This window comes from Calidris pugnax, unplaced genomic scaffold (assembly GCF_001431845.1).
Source record: "Calidris pugnax isolate Ruff unplaced genomic scaffold, ASM143184v1 scaffold54, whole genome shotgun sequence".
In the NCBI taxonomy this organism is placed as follows: Eukaryota; Metazoa; Chordata; class Aves; order Charadriiformes; family Scolopacidae; genus Calidris; species Calidris pugnax.
Window position 1 is genome coordinate 4,081,290 of NW_015090864.1, and position 21,589 is coordinate 4,102,878.

The following is a 21,589-nucleotide window of genomic DNA, read 5'->3' on the forward strand; positions in this document are numbered from 1 at the left end:
GAAGGTGACACCATGAAGCGAGATGATTGTCACCCACGGGCTCAACACTGATGGCAGAGCCCAGTGCTCGTGACTCGGAGCGATTGATGTCTCAGGGCACCACGCTCCCCTTTTTCCTCATCTCAACCAGAGAATTGCATCAAGCTGTAACTGAACTGTCTTTTCTCTGCATTTTAGGAGCAACATTGACTATGAAACGATGGTGACCATCACTGGAATGCTGGGAGAGAAGCCGTGCAAACTACAGCTCAGGGGACGCGGAACGTACGATGGAAAGTATGAAGACCTGTCTTTAATTTAAGCAAGACAACGTGGGACAGGGCAAGGTAATGCGTTGGATGCAGATGTGCCATCAGTCCAGCCTGTATTTTCATCTACTTTAGTTGTTTTAATATGGATTGGAATTTTAGCAGAATGAAATGTTAAATTATGAGGAAAAACCCTCATACTTTAAAGAAAATAGTTATTAATCTCATTCTGTGCTATTTTATTGCCATGATAAGCTCACCCTTACCCACAGAACTGGGCTCTGCAAAATAATGGAGTCTATTGTGAAGCAGCTGATGGTACCAGGGAGGTCAAACCTGCCCAGCCTGCCTCAAACTACAATTAAAGACCCTTTGTACCTTAAACAGCAGCTTTAGTTCTGCCTTGTTTATTTCTTTGACATTAAAATGGACGTTGACACATAATAAAAGCAAGAATTAATGCACAGGCCAGCCCTCCCCTGGCTGCCTTCTCATCCGGAGATGAAAAGGGGAAGAGCCAACTTTCCCTGGACTCCTTGGAAAACTCCCAGCCTGGATGTTTCATCATGCTCGGGTATGAGAACATCCCCTTCAGCTACACAGGGAGGAACCTGCTGCCTTTTAATTCTTTCCCCCCACATGGTTCTCATTTACTCACACTTCTCTTTAAAATGTTTTTAGTATTACTTTAACTAAAGGTCACTGAAATTCCCACTTCTGAGCCTGTTCAGTTTTCCACTCCCATCACATAAAAGGGTTTTGTTGAAGGCAGAGGAGGGGGCTTCAATCCACACCTGAGAACAAAAGCTGCCCCGTAGCCACGTTCTGTGCTCAGTTTATACACAGGAACCTCACTGTGAAAAAAGGACCCTCAAAAAGATGCCAACGCCCCTCTGCCCCCTCTAAGTAATTGATTCTTTTTTTTGCTCTAAAATACAGCAGCTGCCATTGCTGAGTGAGCCAGGCTCCAGGAATGTGGGAATATAAACTCTCTCTCTGCAGCTAACGACGACCTTCAGCGAACAATCATCACCAAAAGAATACAAATATATTGCAAGAACCCAATTTGTATTATTAAGTGCAAAACCAAGAGCCAGCACAAAGCACTTCAGTCCGTGTTACGCATTTAAACTCCTCTAACATGTCAAGGATGCTGAGTCCATTTGATGGTAACGATGATGATGATGAGCACATTTCTTTTTCAAGCCGTTAGCTCTGAGCTTCAGTGATCTGATGATTCCTCACAAGAGGAAGAACAGATAAAGGAGAACTTTACAGGATGAAACACATATTTTGCTGCTGTTCATGTAGTGCTGGCAGTAAGAGTAATGCTGAAATCTGATTTCTGTCAGGTAAGTAAAGATTATTAAGCATAAGCTTGTTCTTTTAAGTTAGAGTCACACAAGCTGATAATTAGAAATGCGTTAGAAAAGGTGGAATGGCCACGGTTACATTCCTGGCTTCTATAAATCATCAAAACCTTTCTCTTCAGGCACCTCAATGGTTTGTTTGCTCCTGAGTAAATTACTTTCTAGTCCTTCCACACTCCCCCACTGGAGGCTTCTGAGCAGCTTGGGTAGAAGTAGAAAGTTCCAGCACATCCCCCAGCACAGGGACAAGTTAAGACACAGCCGATCTACGGCTCGGATGGGACAGAGAGAGTTGTGAGGGTGTTTAGTCTTTGCACGCCTTTCAGAACAAGCTCTTCCAGATCTCCTACAAGATGGTGAAATCATTTAAGGAAATTCTGGAAAAGCTTTTTCACGTGCACTGTTGGTTTCATTTTGAGCAACCGCTTTAGACGATTTGTCATACAAAAATCCTGTACCATGAACTACTTCTCGCTGAGAATAGTCACAGAACAAAGGGCTCAATTAGATTAGAAATACTCCTTTGTCATCGCCACACGAGGGCCTGTGGTTGAACTTCAGCTGAGCTCCTTTCTCTTTCCTATGGGGATGCTTTTTTAACCCTGAAGCAAATGCCTGTTTTGCATTTTCCTACCTGCTTTCTCGATCTGTACGATTTATTCTGCTTCCCAATTTGTGCCTACAATTTGTAGATCTAGTACCGACTCCCTGACTGGGGTTGATTCCACAGTGCAAATCATTTGCTATGGCTTCATGAAGGCTGCTGGGGTTTAGTTCCCCGGGTACTCGAACACGGCGGCGGCGCCCATGCCCGTCCCGATGCACATGGATACGACCCCGTACGCCCTGAAACAAAAGGACACATGGAATTCAGAGAAAGAAAGATCAGGTTTAGATCATACAGGGGGAAAAAAGAATAAATCTGAGCTACACACTGCTCTCCTGTGTGTCGCCAAGAGATTCTAACCCTGGAGCAGGTGCTGGTGCCCTGGAGAGTGTTTGCAGAGCACATGGGGACATGTTCCTCTGCCTTCTTTCTGCACCAGGAGCAACTGGGAGGGCTGGGACTGAAGTGTTGCAGCGCAGCCTTGCAGAGCCACCAGCTCTGGCTGCTGAATTGCTGCTCTAACACTGCATGGCAGAGGTGTCTACTCCAGGTGTCTACTGCACCACCACGGACCAGGAGAGACTCCATTGATGGGCAGCAAGAACCATCAGGAACTCATAGAATCATAGAATCATTGAGGTTGGAAGAGACCCTTGGGATCATCGAGTCCAACCATCTACCCCACTCTACAAAGTCCTCCCCTACACCATATCCCCCAACACCACATCTAAATGGCTCTTAAACACATCCAGGGATGGTGACTCCACCACCTCCCTGGGCAGCCTATTCCAATGCCCTATCACTCTTTCAGTGAAAAATTCCTTCCTAATGTTCAATCTAAACCTACCCTGTTGGAGCTTGAAGCCGTTCCCTCTCGTTCTATTGTTAATTACCTGTGAGAAGAGACCAAGCACCAATCTCTCTACAGTGTCCTTTCACGAAGTTGTAGAGGGTGATGAGGTCTCCCCTCAGCCTCCTCTTCCTCATACTGAACAGCCCCAGCTCCTTCAGCCGCTCTTCATATGATTTGTCTTCTAGGCCCTTCACCAGTTTCGTTGCCCTCCTCTGCACTCGCTCCAGCACCTCGATATCTCTCTTGGATTGAGGTGCCCAAAACTGGACACAATACTCGAGGTGTGGCCTCACCAGTGCTGAATACAGGGGCACAATCACCTCCCTACTTCTGCTGGTCACACTATTTCTAATACAAGCCAGCAAAGGGATGGAGAAAGCTTAGCCCGACGTGGTGGTTACTTCTGAGCCTAAGTTCCTCAGGTACACATAAGGCATTAAGGCTAATGCCGTTCCTCAGCACTCACCTTCTCCCTCTGCGCTTCAGTTCGTTGAGCAAAGTGACAACTTGACGAGCACCAGTACAGCCCAGTGGGTGCCCCAGTGCTATTGCTCCTCCCAAGGGGTTGACCTTCTCCATGGGAATGCCCAGCTTTTCAACACAGTAGACAGCCTAAAAAGACAGAGGGAATGGTTTCACGGAGGTGCTCTCACCCGTTAGCTCTCAACTCTCCTGCAACAGAGCTCAGAGGAGCAGAGAGAAGACAGATCTCATCTGCTTATGAAGAGGGGCAGCAAACCATCCTAGGCAGCTCTAGGGGCTTGTTACTGACACCGCCCAGTAACAAATTACAGCCCTTTTGAAACACAAGTTTTGCAAGTTGGTACGAGGATACGATAGTAAAGATTAAATTCTTACTCAGTGGACTTGTTTTTCTTTTTTTTTTCCCCCAATATTAAGCTGACCAAGCAATGCCCCGCTCATTTTTATATGACAGAAAGGGAAAATAGTCTGTGCATGTTATTAACATCGCCTGAAGATGTATTATGTGGAAAAAGTCCAAATCTTAATTTGGAGAGGAAGCTGAAATACACTCAGTCACCAAGGAATGCAGCAGCACAAACAGGAGGGTCGCTCACCTGGCTTGCAAAGGCTTCGTTAATTTCATATATATCGATGTCATTCAGAGTCAGACCTAGGGTTCAGAAAATCAGGGTTTAAAAGGAGGTATTTTTCCCTTACGACTACATCAAAGAGAGTAATTCACTTAAACACTTCCTTTATGAAGTTCTGTTTAGTTCTAACTTTATTTAGTTCTACTCCACTAATGACAATAAGAGGGTGACCATAGGTCCCCATAGTGAGGTATCTACACTTGTATGCACATTTATGTACATTAAAGACCATAAAACGCCACAGTCCATGGTACTGTGTCACCGAGTTCAAGTTTCCTTAGATTCAATGTGAATTATTTGCAGAGGGATTAAAGATTGAAGGGTATTTCGACACTGAAAGATCAAACTATAGGTGAGCACGTGACCATAGCAACGACAGGCTGACACACCACCACCCATCTGCTAGAAAAGCTATTTAACCCGATGAGTATGATAAGGATCTCTTTTAAGGTTTTGAATTTAAGTATATTTTTCTAGCATGTGCTATAAACACTGAAATCTCAATTTTCAGTCCACGGAGTCTGATCTGCCTCCTGCCCGACGCCGTGCCAAGGCCGAGAGGTCCTCACCTGCCTTCTCCACAGCGACAGGGATGGCGTAGGCTGGTCCTATGCCCATAACATCAGGTGGGACCCCAACCACAGCGAAGGACCTGAGCACCCCCAGGACTGGGAGCCCCAGTTGTGCTGCTTTCGAGCGTTTGGCCAGAAGAACAGCAGCCGCTCCGTCACTCACCTGGCTGGCATTACCTGTTGGAAGAGAGCTATTAACACCTCTATTTGCCTGCAGCACGTTCTCTGCAGATAATCCACAGGAACACCACGAATTAAGGAGCAGAGCTGACCTGCTGTGGTGCTACCATCCTCTTTGAAGGCGGGCTTCAGCTTTGCCAAGCCCTCCAGGGTGGTGGAGGGCCTAATCCCTTCGTCTTGGTGCACGGTGACTGTCTTTCGGTTGCCCTGGTTATCTACAACAGTGGTCTTCACTGGGACGATCTCTGCTTTAAACAGTCCCATCTGCTGAGCTTTTGCTGCTCTGGTAAAGGAGAGCATAAAAGGTTAAAATATTCTGGAGGTGAACTGCAAGAGAACGAATGCTAAGGAAAGATAGGGAGAGAATAAACTAAGGTGTGACTTGGTACACAGGTACATCATCGTCAAGTGGTGGACAACAGGTGAATACTTATTTCCAATCACAAGAAAACAAACTATTTATCTCTATGTCACAGGAAATACACCTCTAACCTTATAGGCATCTCACCCCAAACCCAGGTCAGAGGATCACACACTTCTGAGCAAGATCCCTGTTCTGTTCCCACCAAGACCTCTGTGACTGACTGGCCACCACCCGCCCACAGCACAAAGTTGTACTTGTCCTGTGGTACAGTCACACCACAACTACAAGAAAATAAATCAACCCTGATCTTCAAACATCAGTTCTCAAGTTTGAACAGGGCAACCAGGCTAAGCCTCCACATAACGCTAATAATTTCCAACAAGTTAAGGAATGGCTGAAGTTTCACTCACTCCTGGTCTTGTCCTACTAAAGACAAGTAGAGCTTCAGACCCCAGACTTCAGGTGTGATCTTCTGGCATTTAGATGTAACCTTTGAACCCAAAACGATTGTGATTTACGTTGCACAGTTCCCTGAATTTAGCAGTAAAGGTGTGGTGAAGGAAGGGTCTGGTCCCTGAGACAACAGCATCAGCAGAAGGGAACAACTGACAGGACCGGACTGATGTAAGTAGGCAGAATGCAATTAGCTAAATCACAATTAGCTCAGGGCACATAGTGTAAATCTTTCATATCAACAAGGAATTTAAAAGCCTCCACAGTAAAGCTGATTTAGAAGATTTACCTTCCAGCAGTAGAGCACCCTTTACAGGGAATACAAGTCAGAGACCGAAAGCTTGTTTTACCCTCATCACTTCATGCTTTTACTAATAAAATGAAAATATTTAATATTTCCAGGTAAGGGAGAGTCAGAGCAAAGCGCTGAGGGACAGATCAGCAGCTCCGCAGACACCCTGAGAGCAAGGCCAGAAAGTCACCCCTTTCCTCACGCGAGTGGCCAGGATGGTGTTCACATTGGGCCATGGGTGTGAGAAAGGCTGGCAGGCCAAGTTCCCTGGAACCTGGGCCAAAAACCCTTTGGGCCAGGGGTGTGAGAAAGGCTGGCAGGCCAAGTTCCCTGGAACCTGGGCCAAAATTTAAAGGTTAACTGGGTGTGCAGTTGACTTCCTGGATTAGATAAGTAATTGGGCCGGGGCGATGCTTGAACAGAGCTCTGAAAATGAGGTATAACTCTTTGACAGCAGCGACGTTAACACACGGCCTGTCACCCGCCGGTACAGCCCCGCGGATCCCAGGGGTCAGTTTGCTTTGGCAGTGATTGAACCCAAGGGGAAGGTCACTGGAGGCAGAATTGGACTCACTTGGAGCCCAACACCTGTGGGGAAGACAAACCTCTCAAAAGCTCGGCACTTCTTTAGAAGCAGTTACACTGAAATATTCCCTCTTAGGAAAGGTCCCTTCTGCTGCTGCCCCAACCTTCAAATGATGCCGAGCCAAAGCTACTATGAAACATCAAACCACGCACTCATTTCAGAAACGTCATGGAGGCTGCTTCCTTTGGATGATGAAAAGCACCAGGGCACGCACTGCTGAAGGGTGGTGTGGCCAGCGATAGGGCGCAGGGTCAGTCACACCATCCCCAGGGCAGCTCTGGGCTTCCTGATCACACCAGGACATTCTCTGGCCTTCGCTTCCCCATCTCAATCTTTACTCACTACTGAGGTTTTGAAGGCAATGGCTTTGAAGGCAAAGGCAACGGCTGCACTTAACGGCTCTCAGGATGTAGCAATGCTTTTTCTATCTGTATTTGTTCCTTAAATAAAAAATTAAAAAGAAAAAAAGAATAAAAAAGCATTTACTTTTGTTGAGAAGCCAAGGCAAAGGCATCTTGCTTCTTTCGGGAAACTCCAAACTTCTCTGCCACGTTTTCTGAGGTTATTCTGGTGAAAACAACGTGACAGAATTAATGCAACGACAACGCAAGGTCCAAGCGCTGGCTCTAGTCTCAAAGCCAACTGCTGCTTTCTCAACCTACGACTGCTTGGCAGAAGCAAATCCTGAGTCAAATCCAGAACCAAAACAAGGCTCAAATCCACTCTCAAGTTTTTGCTCATTAAGCCATTGAGCTTAAGACACGAGAAGCTTTTGTCAGAACTGCTGATCTTCCCCCCGTTTCACACCACGAATCCTCTACCAGGACCAAGGAGGCTGCCGACACGCGCAGATCCCACCCACCACGTTCAGGGCAGTCACTGAGGAGACAAACCATGGAGAAAACCCTTCAACTTTGGGAAGAGGAACCACTTACCCCATCGGAATAAGGCAGTCTCGAGCTTTGCTGTTGTCCATCATACTGGAACTGATATCACCAGGGTTGTTTGCACTTCTGAGGGACATTGTTTCCACACTAAACAGAAGAAAAATTGGGAGTTTGCCACCGGTGCTTTCCTACTGTATTTGTGGTAAATGCTCAGTTAAGACTGATCAAAACTCAGCATCTTGACAACATGCTTTCCCATCATCCAGTAAGAACTGGGTGAGGCAGAAGCTCTTCAATCATCAATATAAGAACTACCACGAAATGAAAACAGATTGCTACGTTAAATTGGTCATTGTTTCACCAAGAACAGGATAGCAACAGCTGAATTAGCTTGTTTCTACAGCTAGGTAGGAATCGTTAATCATTCTGGCACTTCTGTCCTCAAGCATAAGGAGAAATTTAAGCTGGAGTTTCCAGTGAGATTGTCAACAGCCACAAAAATGCCACTTACAGCCTAAGAACTGGTTGGCAGTAAATAAACAAAGTATTAAGCAAACCATGACACAGACTTCAGCAAGTTACAGCATTTGTATTTCGCAACACAGAGAATTTCAGACGTGGATCCCAGAGGCTGGAGTCTTTCACCTACAGGTGAGTTGACGGATTGGAGACACCCAGTTTTACTGCATAAAGTCAGTAAGACTAGTGAGCTTTGGAGAGCCAGTCTAGACCATGAAGCCTATGATGGGAAAAGGTGTGAATTCTACTCTGCTCCGCAAAAATATGTTAATGAAGAGTAAGTAACAAGGAAAATAGTCCTGGAAAATGCTGGACAAGCAGAAAATAAGGCTTTTTCCCAAGCAGCTTATAGTTTAAGTTCCTGATGGCACTTACTAACTCTAATATACAGCAGAGGAACACGCCTGTCTCAGGGAGCTGTTTATTTCACAGCAATCTAAGGAGGGCGTTTTCAGCATCAGATCTTGCTCAACCAGGGATGTGCAGGTGTTGAGAATTGTAAATATAAATATTTTCCTAAGGGCTACCCAATGACTGTGAACAGCAACAATTCAAGACAGGAGTTACCCAAGTAAAGGAAAAGAAAAACTCCATATTTTAGCCTCAGCATTAATGAATACTGTTTTTATTTTTTTATTCATTCTTCTGACATGAATGTGTACGTGGGCACTAATATTTCTCCAAAGCCAACCTAACACTTAAAGAATCCTCTAAAAAATAAAAACTTATGATGTAAGGACTGAAGCAAAGAACAGCATATCCATCCGCTGCAGAAGAACATCTCCTGTAAGTCTGCAGAACAGTTATTAGCTCTTCTGGGTCTAATAACCGGTCTTCTGTGAGGCTAGTTAATTGGAGATTAGTTAAAAATCTAATTATGGGAGGCTCTTCCAGGCTGTCAGAGCTCTGCACACAAGTGGTGTCCTACAGCAGGGCCAGAGACCCCAGTAAAACAGTCTTTTTGCACACTTATCCTCTTACTGCAACCCTGGCAGACACAGCACCAAGACCCACATCTCCATGAGAATTACAGGATTTTAAAGCATCCTCCCTCAGACCCTTTAAGATGACCCCGTCTTCCACCCAAGTACTCCTGGAAGTGCTCTGGAAATACATGGAAGTACACTGAAAGTACTCTTTGGAAGAAAGTACTCTTTGGAAGAAGCCTCTGGAAATACATGAATTGCATCTGCAGCCACCACTTCAATTCAGGTCCTAATTTTAGAGTTTCTTCACCCATTTCTCAAACAAGGACAGCATCCATTTCCCTGGCAGGGACAGACCTGGTTGGAAGGGATTTCTAACTCCTCACACAAGAGCTGCTGCAGAGGGACTGAGCGCTGCTGTGGGGCAGCCTAAGCAAGTGATATAAAAAAGACTTTCTTACCCACAGGCCATGCCAATGTCATAGGATCCATTTCGGATGCCACCTGTAAGAGCAGAAACATTCTTACTGTCACGGGCAGCAAAAGCACTTCCATTCCAGCTGGGGTTCCACAGACACCTCAAGCACCCACCACAGCAAACAGGGTGTTCCCTCCACCCCATCACCTGCCAGAACATCAGCCAGGTCAAGGAGCTGGTGGGGCTGAAGACAAACCATGGCCTGAGATGCGACCAGAGAGGACAGCAGGGACTCTTCTAGAAGCCACCTGATGTGGAAGCAATGGTAGAACTCATCCTTAGAAAACCAAATTACTTCTCTAGGGGTAAACTCCCCCACTCAAGGGTATAAAAGCATTCGACCAACACCACACTGAAAATTCCTTACAGCAGAAGCCATTATCACTATTTTTACTGCTCAGAGAGATCTGAGGAGAGGAGAAATAAGCACTTGGGGTGGGGCAGGCACCGACTCCCATCCAAGTACCCAAAGACTTACCAGCTATATTGATAATGGCCTGCAGCCCGGAGGAGCACTGCCGGTTCACGCTGCAGCACGGCACCGTCTCCGGAATACCACTGGAAAATAAGACACCGTTGGCAAAGGCTCAGTGATGAAAACCACACAACAAAGCAAACCTCTACGGACAACATTAAACCACTTGATTAAACTTTAACCCTAAAGCTCAAGGCAGATCCCTTTATACATTTTGACCTATTTGGTCCCGCGCCAAGAGAAAGCAAAGTTCAGAGATAATTTCCACGCAGCTCCCAGTGCTGTTTCCCCACAAAGCTGTCTTCTCTGTAGCCACGGCCCTCTCCAGTGCCCAGTTCCTGAGCTCTGATTGGGGCCAGACATGCTGAGAGGCTCTGCAATATTCATAATTACTGGTAGGCTGCGTCTGCACCTCTCCAAAGCGGTGGTTGTACGCTGATTTACGGGAGCAAACAGCACTTGGCAACAGACATTGGCTGAAATATTTGGAAGGTGCAATCCAGCTCAGTATGAGCCACCGACCACAGCCCCGGGAAGGAAACAGAAAGCCCTGAGACAACTCCACGGTTTCAGGCCCATGTAGGGCAGAGGGACGCGCAGCCTCGCAGCGCAGAGCGGCAGCGGGTGCAGCTGGGAGCCCACAACACAAGATCTCCCCGTCAGAGGCACCAACAGATTAACAGGCCTCGCTCTGCCTCCCTGTCCCTTCACCAGCAGGGCTCTCCAAACCCCGCCACGGTTCTCCAAACACTCGATCAAAGTCTAATTTCTAGGCAAAAGCTGATTTGCTGTCGCTTCTTAGGAGCGCAGCAGCCTCACTGCAACCTCTGCCCTGGTGCGGCTCCACAGCCAAGGCCTGAGAAGGGGAGGAGGAACCTCGAGAGCTTACCTTAGAAACTGTGCCACTCTTGCAATCAAAGCACCAGCTCCGGGCTGCAGCACATTCCCTGAGGGCAAAGATATGATTCCAGTCAATGGGCTGCATTTCCCTCGCTATTTGCCACAGGCATCGAGGGGATGTTGACATCTCCACTGCTTGGTACCACCCAGCACCCACATCAGAGCCTCAGTACTTGACAGAACCATTATGAAGGACACACAGATTTCACAAACCCAAGGCTCTGCACAAAACCCCTTCCAACCCCACGATTGGCAGGTGTCCCATGGGACACCAGGAGCGGCCCGTCCCACAGAGCTCTCCAAATTAGGAGTTTCCTGTTGGGATGGAGGTGGTTCCCTCACCCACACAGATGTCTCCCAGGACCTCAGGACGGAGGTTGACATCTTGAAGGACAGCCGTCATCACGGCAGACAGCAGCTCGTCGGGTGTAGTATCCTAAAAGCACAGGGGATTGATTAGTGCTACTTAACGAACACCAGAAGCCGCCCTGTCACCAGTTCACCCTCAGAGTACTTCAGAGGGCATGACACTTAAACAGCTTTACCTCTCAAGCTCACGAGGGTGGTTGTTTTCCTGTAAAAGCAGAATTATTCTGTGTGGTTTTTACCCTGGGTACCTTTCAAGCACCATAACACACGCTGCTTTCTCACCTAGCCCTGTTTTACACCAGCAGCCTTTGTAGGGCCTTCAAAGCCAAAAGACTACGGTGAGCTCTGTCACAAAACTCTGCGAGTGGAACCTCTGAATTCATCTGGTGAAAGAAACCCTCAGCTGGTGGGAAGCACCACAGGTGTGACAAGACCTGCTTGGAAGGATGACAAGCAACGTGCATCCTCGGGGCCATCCCAGCACCGTGCTCTGGCCTCGGTGGGAGCCCCAGAACCCTGCGCTTCCCACCCAGCGAGGAAAAGGGGCTGCTCAGGAGCAGGGTGGCAGGTCTGTGGAGAGGCTGTTTTTCCAAGTGCTTGCTCTGTTTGAGCACAGCAGGTAAAAGCAGCGCGGCAGAGACCTGCCCTGGGCTTCGAGGGGAGCTGGGAACTCATGGGTACCTTGGCTGGCATTTTTGGGGGTGCTGGTGGTCCTGCTGCACCGGTACCACGCACCCCCGGCATCAAACCCCCCATAAAATGCTGCTTTAAGAACGTGATAAAGCGGGGCCGAGCTCCTGGGGGTAGCGTGCCCACACCCAGGGGCAAGCAGAGGGGTCCCCACCTCCCTGGGGGTGAGCCACGCTTGTGGGGGGGGTCAGAGCCTGAGGGGACCCCAACACTGCACCTTGGAGAGGCCGCAGCGCCTGAGGGGAGCCTCAGCGCCTGAGGGGACCCTGACCCCGCACCCTGGAGGGGGCCGCAGCGCCTGAGGGGACCCCTCTCTGGGGGGGTCTCGGCACCTGAGGGGACCCGACCCCGCACCTGAAAGGCTGCAGCGCCTGAGGGGACCCTGACCCCGCACCCCGAGGGACCTCGGCGCCTGAGGGGACCCTGACCCCGCACCCTGGAGGGGGCTGCAGCGCCTGAGGGGACCCGGACCCCTCTCTGAGAAGGTCTCGGCGCCTGAGGGAACCCTGACCCCGCACCCCGAGGGACCTCGGCGCCTGAGGAGACCCCGACCCCGCACTCTGAGGCGCCCCCGCCTCAAGGGACCGCTGTCAGGCGCAGCTCCCCGGGAGGGGGCCGGGCGGGCAGGGTCTCCCCCGCGGGCCGTACCTTGAAGCCGCCGCGCTTGGCGCGGCCGATAGCCGTCCTCCGCCCGTGCACCACCACCAATGGCCGCAGCGCCTGAGGAGACCCCGACCCCGCACTCTGAGGCGCCCCCGCCCCAAGGGACCGCTGTCAGGCGCAGCTCCCCGGGAGGGGGCCGGGCGGGCAGGGTCTCCCCCGCGGGCCGTACCTTGAAGCCGCCGCGCTTGGCGCGGCCGATAGCCGTCCTCCGCCCGTGCACCACCACCACATCGTCGGGGCTGGCGGCCCGCGGAGATGCCCCGGCGCGGCTCCCGCAGGGCGCGGCCCGAATCCCGGTGCCGGCGGCCGGGGGGGAGCCGGCGAGGTGCCCCAGCACCAGCTGCACCCGCGGCATCGCCCCGTTCCCCGGCCCCGCCGCCATCTTGTGCCGCCTGCGGGGCGGGGGCGCCGCCAGACACTCCCGCCCCTCAATTGCATAACCCCGCCCCCAGGCCCGGGCTCGCGGCGGCGACGGGAGAGTGAACGGGAGAGAGCGAGAAAAACCGAATAAAGGATTAAAAATAAACAAACATTCACAGAAGTAAGTTTAAAATAAATAAAAATAAATAAAAAGTTACATTGATGAAGAAAAAAAAGGGGAGGAAACAGAAAGAAAAGGGAGGAAACAGAAAGAAAGGGGAGGAAACAGAAAGAAAAACAGAAACAAAGGGGAGGAAACGAAACAAAGGGGGAGGAAAAAGAAAAGAAAAAGGAAGGAGAAAAAAGAAAAAAGGAAGGAGAAAAAAATAGAAGAGAGGAGAGAAAAGAAAAAATAGAGGAAAAGCGAAGGGAGAAATAAGAAAGAGTAAAGAAGAAATAGAGAAGGTGAAGAACAAAGAGAAATAAGAAAAGGTTAAAGAAAGAGAAACACGAAAAGGTAAAAAAGAAATAGAAATATGAAAAAAGTAAAGAAGAAACTGAAATAAGAAAACTAAAGAAGAAAAATTCTCCTTTAAGAAACTTTAAAATAAAAATAAATAAAAATAAATAAAATTTAAAAAAAAAAACAAACAACAAAACAAACCTAAACCCCGGTGGGCCTGGAGAGGCTGAAGGCAGCAGGTGCCAGGAGAGAGGGCCGGGCAGAGCCGCAGGGTCTGGGACCTGCACAGATTCACTCCTTCCAGCAAACCCCAGGAACCCCCAGCCCTGTCCCTGCCCTATTTCCCCCGGGAGGGTCACTCCAGGCCCCTCGCCCCCCAGGAGCCGCTGGGCTGGGACTGGTCTGTACTGGTGTGCGGGGGACGGGAGATGTCCTGCTCCTCCCTCCCCCCCGGAGAAAATAATTTCTCCGCAGACACAGGGTGATGCCACACGCAGGGAAAGGCACTGGGCCCACTGTCGCCAAAATATAATAAAATAAACAAACAAACCAACCAAAAATCAAAATAAACAAAAAAAACAACTTTACATGGCATAATAGTACATTCTCTTTTCCTAGTTCCATTCTGTACATCAGAACACTGCATGGGTTTTAAAAAATAAAAAGGCAAAGGCACCTGAGGAGTGAGTTGCACACACAGACACATGTGTACAGACACACACACACACGTGTACAGACACACACACACCCCACATCCATCCACAGGAGGATCTGGGTTGGTTTGAGGGCCCCGTGAGCATTTTGGGGCAGCCAGGAACCCCGTTTTGCCCTCAAGGCTTCGGGAAGAAGGAAAACACCCACCCACCCCCCAAGGGCAGAGAAAATCCAACCCGAACAGATTCAATGAAAAAGTAGAAAACAGCATAAACAGGGGGTTGGGGTTTGTTGTTGTGTTTTTTTTTTTTTTTTGGTGAAAACATACTTTTCTGACAAAATCCTTCCCAGCCAACACAGATTATATTTGTTTTCTTGTTTGTTTTTTTTCCACCCATCCCATATTATTGAACAGATGGATGGATTTGGTCCTATTCACACAATAAAATTCTTTATTTTCCCCCCAGAGGAAGAGGACAATTTCCACCCCCCAGAGCAGAGCTGCCTGTCACTACCATGGTCACAAACCCCACAGCCCAGCCTGGGGAGGAACTGGCCTCAGGGAACCCTTTTAGCTATTTCTTTTAATTCGCCCTAAGGCTACCAGTCCTTGGTTTCCTTTAAATTGAAATAACTCGAATTTTTGCATCTCTTTTAGGAGCTGTGGCCAAGGAAACGCTCCTGTGGCCGCACCAGGACATCTTCACCTCTTCCACACAGAACTCTTCAAGGATGTGTGAAGTCACACAATCAAATTTCTCAATTTCCCCTTCAGCCCAAGCAACACTTTGCCACTTCAAATTTAGAAAAGTAATATTAAAATAAAGCTGTGTTTGACCCACTGGCCTAAAGCTGGAGGTCCCCCAGTAACTGCCTGTTTAACCCTTCACAGAGATGGGTGGAAATGGTTAATGCAGCAAGGAAGGGGTAGGTGTGAGGAATTTGCCCCAAATAACCAAGATCTGGTTAATTAATTAGCTCCCAGAGATTCTGCTTGCTCCATGCCCAGGTTTTTCAGCTGGTCAAAGAGGCTGGAGCCCAACTCTGCTTTCAACTGGCCCGTTTTCTTCTACAACTTCAACCATGCTGTGAGAAGAAACCTGTTTCCAGCCACCCTTGAGGGAGGCAGCTCGGTTCTCCTGGTCTGAGGGTTCACAGTCCTGAAGCTTCCAGGGAGGTGGCATCCCCCATCCCTGCACCTGCTGGCTGGTCCCACAAGGCATGGAGGAGAAGACACCCAACTCCATCTGCAGGTGCAGGTCCTCTCTGCCTAATTGTAGGCACCTGCTTGGGTTTTATGAAGACCCACCAGGCTCCTCCTGCTTCCAAAACACATCACACCCCTCCAGCCCCAGGGCAGCCACATGGGCAGGGCTCAGCAGGGCGATGGCTATGAGCCGAGAGCCACCCTCACCGAGACCCTCTTTCTCCAGCTCCCACCTGAACCCTGGTGGTTCCTAGGGTTCTGTCCACCACTGGCATCGACACCGTTTCAACATTCAACCCCATGGCAGAGGTCCCAGGCATCCGTCCGTGCGCGTACCCCGCAGAGACCTCCCGCGCCCCGAGAAGACCTCTTCTTCCACAACTCACACACATACACACACACACACAGGCAAAGCCAAGGTGGCTGCGCCCCACTCCGTGCTTTGTGCCCAGCTGAGCATCACTCCTCCATGGAACCGCTTTAAGGCACAGAACATAATTACACGCCGCCCCCCTGGAGACACCGGCCGGTCCCGCGGCCTCCAGGAGGGTTTGGTCCCCCCGGGAACAGGGACACCCGGGTCCCCCCTGACTCTACGGTCTGAGGATCATCTCCCTCCGGCCGGGCTGAAGCCTGTGTCTGTTCCCCTGCCAAAGGGTGGTGATGGCCACCGAGCATCTCCTTCCTCCGCTGCTCCCGGGGATGCTGCCAGCGCCGCTGTCACGCTGGGGCGGGGGACAGACCACATTCGCCGCACTTTCCCCAAGAGATAAGTAACATGGTGAGGTGGGGGGGGACAACCCCGACATCGCTGGTGGCAAGAAGGTTACTTGGTCCAAGGCCAGCACCTGCCCAGTCTGGGATATCCCTCGCTCCGAATTCCCAGTGCTGAAGATCCAGAGCGCAGCTTGGAAATCCAACGAGGCGGCGGGTGCTGAGCAAGAAGGGACCCAGACGGGCCACCACCAGGATGGCCTGGGACGGAGGTCTCAACCCCAGAGCCCAAAAGGCCGGGGGTCTGGTGGCCACCCCCCCTCCCGCTGGCGTTTCCCCATCCCGCTGCCGGGGGCTCAGAGCCCTCAGTTGACGAAGGGGTGTCTCAGCAGGTCCTCGGCCGTCGGCCTCCGCTTCTCCTCCACGAAGATCTGCTTGAGGAAGTTGCGGCAGGAGTTGGAGACGCCGTCGGGGAGCTGGGGTTTGGTGGGCTGGGTGGCGATTTTAAAAATAGCTGCCATGGCTTCGAACTCTGCCCACGGCGGCTTCTCCGTTAACATCTCCACCACAGTGCAGGCCACGCTCCTGCAACAACACCGAGCACGCAGGGGTGAGACGGCGGGTGAGGGACCGGGGTGGCTCTGCATCTGGAGTCTGATGGGCTCCAGGATTGCACCTGCCTGGCATAGGCTGCACGGGGAGTAAACCCCCGTGAGAGATGGGCACAGGTCTCCAGTACGTGTGGAGAACCCTGAAGCTCACTGGTCACACTGGTCCCTGGCACTAGCGAGAGGGAACTTGTGAGCCTCACCCCAAAGGTGGTGGCTTTTCTGCCCGTGTTAACGGGCAGATATTTTCATAAAATCACATGAGACCTTATCGGAGGGTGCCCTGGAGGGAAACCCAGGCACAAGTTTAGACACCACAGTTTCACCAATAGTTCCCCAGGAAACTGAGCCCAAGTGAAAGGTGTTCATCTACATCCAACTTCATCTCGGCCATGCATCTGAAGGTGCAAGCCAGATGAGCAGAAAAGAGCCTGAGAGCTTTCCCTGGGCTTGTTGAGGAGTCCTCGTCTCAGCAGGGACCCTCTCTGCCACCTCCATTCGTAGCTGCTCCTAAAAAATGGACACACACTCCCTCTCAGCCAGCGCAGGGCTGCCTGCTAAGGACTACCTAAGGTTTCCCCCTGAGGTTTCCAGTGGAGGGACCAGTTCCTGTTGACCCTACTTTGCTTGGGCACTCCATGGAAAGCACACTGTGAAAACAGTGCTCCCTCCCCATTTATTGGGAGGATTAGTAGCTTTATCCCAGCTCTTTTAGGCTCCATCTGACATCTGTGGATCTCCACAAATCAAAACATTCACAGGCAGCCAGTTATTTTGGTTGTCTTTGGGCCCGAGCCACACGCAAACACCCAGCAGCAGTTTTTGAGAGGCTGCACAAGATCCCCCTGAGCCGGGTTTAGCTACAACACGGTCCCTCTGGATTATCTGCACAGCTGAGCCTAACATTTAGCTCCTATTTCCATCCTTTTCACTGCTCCATCTTCCAACTACCAGCAATACCCATTGCTCCCATCCCACCTTCCCAAAGGGGTCATTTGTTTAAGCAGCAGTGGTGGGGTTTCTACTGTATATTCCTTACCACACGTCAGCTTTCCTTCCGTAGCCTTCTCCACTGATAACCTCTGGGCTCATCCAGTATGGCGTTCCCGTGACAGATTTCATCCTAGTCCCAGACCTGCAGATGGTCTGGATGCGTTTGCTGGCCCCAAAATCTCCAAGTTTCACATTTCCAGCAGAATCTCTCAAAATATTGGCACCTAGAGATGAAAAGCAAAACCAAAAACCCCAAGAGATGAGGCAGCAACCTCAGTTGAAGTGACTACAGTGAGAAGAGCAGGAAGAGAAGAGCAAAGAGCTAGACAAGAAGGAGCTTTCTGGGGCCTGGACTCAGAATTATGCAAACCCTCCCCTCTCCTAAGGCTCTCCAAGAGGGTTGACTCCCATCAGCTCTCCTGGACTGTCCCACTCAGCAGGTTTCCCAAAATCGAGCAGGGAATGGGAGATGACAGACCATCCTCCCCACACACGGGCAGAAGAGGAGCCTCAGATCCCTCTGACCTCCAGGGCCTCTCAGTTCTTGGGTGTTACACCGTTTCCCAAAAGCGAGCAGGGAATGGGAGATGACAGACCATCCTCCCCACACACGGGCAGAAGAGGAGCCTCAGATCCCTCTGACCTCCAGGGCCTCTCAGTTCTTGGGTGTTACACCAGGTTTTTAGAGGTGTAAGGGCAGTTAACAATAACTCCTCTCAAGAACACTTAATCTGGGCTTCCCAAACAGGACAGCATAAGATTTTGGTTCAGGTGCTTGTTCAAGATCCTCATGGTTCAAACGGATGAAGGCCAGGGGCAAAAATACTTTAAATACCAGATCCCAGCACTATGTTTTGCACAAGAATTTATGCTGGGGTGGGGGGAGGTTAGGTTGGACAAATTCAAGCAAGCAAGAAGCCTCTCTGTATTACCTACTCACCTTTAATGTCCCTGTGGACAATCATATTGCTGTGTAAGTAGAAGACTCCCTGCAGGATCTGCCTGGTGTACTTCCGTGTGACGTTCTCGGTCAGAGCACCGTAAGCTTTTAGCTGGTCCTTTATTGAGCCCTGTTGCAAAGGAACAACACACACAAGCTCTAAGGACCAGCAGAACCCAGGGCATCACGTCACAGTGACATTTTAACTTCCCTGACCACTGTCTCCCAGCTTTAAAAAGCCACTCTGCCGTAGAAACGGCAAGATAAAAAATCCACCAAGTGCTGAACGGAGCAAAGGCTTGTCCACAGTGTCCCAGACCCCAGTGGAGAAAGAGGTATGGTCTTTGGTGCCTTTCAGTGCTACCTTCTGCCAACGCTGCAGATCTTTTTCCCCCTCTAGTGGCTGGACATCACCAATAGCTCATGGAGAAGGACCAAAACGTCGAGGAGTTATAACTCAAATGAGAGGATCAACTGGACCAGTTCTTCAGGGCCAAGCTGATGAGTCAGTCTCCTGTGAAGCCTCCCCACCCCCCAACTTGTCACAGCAGAGATTACCCACTGCCACGAGGAGGACAGACTCGAGGGACATGATCAGCCCCACATGGGATTGCTTCAACAAGAAGACCCAGGGCAGACAATTTGCAAGTACCCAGCCTTGATTTTCTGACCCATGCTCCTACTGGTTTGATTTTATTGATCGAAGAAGGAAGGAAACAGGGGTGCAGACCATCTGCAGGACATTGACCCCCTTGGTTTTAACTGTATTTTCTGTCCACTTGGAAATGGATGTCCCTCACTATGCTGGAGCTGGGCTTTAGCAGGGATGAACCAGAAGCAGATTTGAGGTTCAACCAGAGAGGTCATACCCAGATCCATCTCCAGCATCCAGGTTGGCTGAAGAGCAAGAGGGGAAACTCATCCTGTTTCTGCCTGTCCTGCAACTCTGGGGTTGATCCAAGATTGCCATAGTCCTTCTGGTCTGGGACTGCGCTCCATGTCAGTCACTCAAACTGTATCAGCTTTTCCACATCCACCCACCTCTGCTGCTGCTCTGCCCAGCTCCTGTTTTGGCCTTCTTTTGAGGCTGGTGGTGATCCTGTGGATGGGCCTCTTGTTTCTCTCTCACAGTGCTACTGAAGTACCCTGAGATGCTCTGAAACTACCCCCCCCGCCCCCCAAAACAACTTGTATCCGGGGTATATTTCCTCACCCACAACCCAAACAAGCTTTCTTATCCTGGCCTCCCTCACCCTGATGGGGGGACACCAAACAAGAAGGGAAAACGGGGTCTTCAAGGCCTGTGGTCAAATAGATCATTCTGTTTTCCAAGCATAAATTTAAAAAATAAATAGTTTATGGACAGGGAAGGACAGAAAATACAGAGTCAGCTATTTAATGGGAGCAATCATAAGAGTGCCAGGCTGATGGTGCACCCAAGGTTGGCTCCGTGAAGAATCTGCTGAGCTGGCTGTGTTAAATCAGAAGCTTGTCCAGACAAACGCTGCAGAGCTGCTGTCCTGCAAGGTTTGGGAACTCAACCACTTCCACTGGCCTTGGAAACCAAAGCCCTGAGCTGCTTTTGTGAAATGAGCCCTTGTCGCAACACAAAAAGTCAATCTGTATTTGGTCAGAGCTCTGGTTTATCATTAAAAAAACAAACATTCAACTTCCAGCCCTGCCCTGGCATCGAATGCTAACAAACATCATCACGCTGCAGGATAAGCAGCTGGTGAAGGGGGGACTGGTGAAAGTCCTGGGGTTTGCTCCTCTGGGTCCACACCTCGTGGTTGGGCCTGGAAGGGAGATGCCTGCCCGCAGGACGGGGCTTCGAAGGGACTCCATCCCTCAGAAGTCCACCTGATTGCTCACGTGTGAGATGTGTTAGGAAAGCTTTTAGCACGTTTACTAACGACCAAAAATTCTTTGCAAGCAGATGACTTCATAGTCCCTTCTGACCTTACAAATCTCTGTATAAACAAGGCTTTATTCTCCCACACTCTGGGGAATGAATCCAGCTGGACAGGCGGGACTTAGAACGGATCCTCCAGCAATGGAAATAGCATTACCCTGGTTTATACCAACCCATGACTTTGTCTGAATGGCTGATGTAACTCTCATGCTCGCAAAAGGAGAAAGATCTTCAGCTGATCTGCATACCTTCTCCAGCCCCTGCTTAGACTCCCTCAAAGCTTCCTGATCTTTTTCCCTAGGGATAGGTGATTTCCATCTATATCACCATTCCCTAGGTGGAATCAACCTGTACCAGCAAAGTCACAAATTTAAGCTGCTCCTCCACGAGAGGAGAACGCTACCAATGAAAAGTTCCATCCTGAACAGGAGAAGACTTACAAGTCAGTAACACTGTTCTCAATACACACGTGCTGAAAGCCGTAAATAATTGGTGACAGCTGTGGGTGGACAGTTGTACTATTAGCTTTTCCTGCAGGGATTTGCAATAAATACTTAAGGATGGGCTCAGGCCACAGTGTTTGGAGCCAGATCTGCATCATGTCCCACATCCACCAAGTTCAGATTCCAGACTGGGAACACACCCTGCTCCAGGATTCAAACCTAAAACCTGCCTTCAAGGCTCTTGATTTCACCCACTGCACGTTGAGGAGCTTCACCATGACATCTGCCTCACAACCTGAGCTTTCCCAGGCCATAAGGCTGTGGAGCTCCACTGCTTCGCTTTGGCTCATCAGATACAGAGCAGCTCAACTGGAGAGTTTAACTCCAGATCCAAATTTCACCAGACTCCAGGGCAGTCTAAATCTGTTCTCTATCATTCAGGACAATCTTTAGCAGGAGCCACGCTTACCCCTGGCATGTATTCAACAAAGATAGACAGTTTCTTCTGCTGAATATCCCGCAAACACCCGTAGTACTGCACTATCCTGTCATGATGGAGGGTCTTCAACAGCTGAATCTCACATTCTAAGGCATTCACCTCCTGCAATAAAACAGACACGCTTTGTGATGAAAGGGAATGGCTACTCTGGGAATATTATGCAAATATTGCTCGTTGCTGAGCGCTCTTTTCGTAGCACCAGGCTCAGAAACGAGGAGCGCTACCCTAGAAAAAAGGTAAGGAGAAAGA

The 21,589-nt window shown here is 49.9% G+C and overlaps 3 protein-coding genes across 5 annotated transcripts in view; 1 reads left to right on the top strand and 2 right to left on the bottom strand.

Annotated features, from left to right (window-relative positions):
- DLEC1 (deleted in lung and esophageal cancer 1) overlaps nucleotides 1-301 on the top strand; it is a 36,508-nt gene extending 36,207 nt beyond the window's left edge. The window contains exon 38 of the mRNA XM_014944861.1: nucleotides 178-301. Within this exon, the coding sequence (XP_014800347.1) occupies nucleotides 178-301 (124 nt within the window). The remainder of the gene's footprint in view (nucleotides 1-177) is intronic.
- A 994-nt stretch (nucleotides 302-1,295) lies between these two features.
- ACAA1 (acetyl-CoA acyltransferase 1) lies at nucleotides 1,296-12,944 on the bottom strand. Of its 2 annotated transcripts, none has more exons than XM_014945112.1 (12): nucleotides 12,717-12,944; nucleotides 11,168-11,261; nucleotides 10,815-10,872; nucleotides 9,929-10,008; nucleotides 9,434-9,476; nucleotides 7,576-7,674; nucleotides 7,127-7,207; nucleotides 5,038-5,228; nucleotides 4,763-4,942; nucleotides 4,158-4,213; nucleotides 3,545-3,690; nucleotides 1,296-2,464 (listed from the first exon to the last, which is right to left on the bottom strand). In XM_014945112.1, the coding sequence occupies exons 1-12, from the start codon at nucleotides 12,927-12,929 to the stop codon at nucleotides 2,389-2,391; spliced, it is 1,317 nt and encodes a 438-aa protein (XP_014800598.1). In that variant the 5' UTR covers nucleotides 12,930-12,944; the 3' UTR covers nucleotides 1,296-2,388. The 2 variants fall into 2 exon arrangements, with proteins under 2 accessions (XP_014800598.1, XP_014800599.1); XM_014945113.1 differs by lacking the exon at nucleotides 12,717-12,944 and adding an exon at nucleotides 12,533-12,585.
- Nucleotides 12,945-13,881: 937 nt separating this feature from the next.
- LOC106889782 (mitogen-activated protein kinase kinase kinase 3-like) overlaps nucleotides 13,882-21,589 on the bottom strand; it is a 61,420-nt gene continuing 53,712 nt past the window's right edge. For both annotated transcript variants that reach the window (XM_014945191.1, XM_014945190.1), the window contains exons 13-16: nucleotides 21,311-21,442; nucleotides 18,487-18,616; nucleotides 17,593-17,770; nucleotides 13,882-16,530 (exon numbers count right to left, since the gene is read on the bottom strand). In XM_014945191.1, coding sequence (XP_014800677.1) covers nucleotides 16,311-16,530; nucleotides 17,593-17,770; nucleotides 18,487-18,616; nucleotides 21,311-21,442 — 660 coding nt within the window. In that variant the 3' untranslated portion in view covers nucleotides 13,882-16,310. The remainder of the gene's footprint in view (nucleotides 16,531-17,592; nucleotides 17,771-18,486; nucleotides 18,617-21,310; nucleotides 21,443-21,589) is intronic.

Bases quoted from the DNA above. Each gene is read 5' to 3' on its own strand.
- ACAA1 (XM_014945112.1), bottom strand. From the start codon at position 12,929: ATGGCGGCGGGGCCGGGGAACGGGGCGATGCCGCGGGTGCAGCTGGTG. The intron at 7,208-7,575 runs GTAAGTGGTTCC...TGTTTTCACCAG, and splicing joins GACTGCCTTATTCCGATGGG to AATAACCTCAGAAAACGTGG. The intron at 2,465-3,544 runs GTGAGTGCTGAG...CTTTTGTTTCAG, and splicing joins CTGAAGCGCAGAGGGAGAAG to GGCGTACGGGGTCGTATCCA.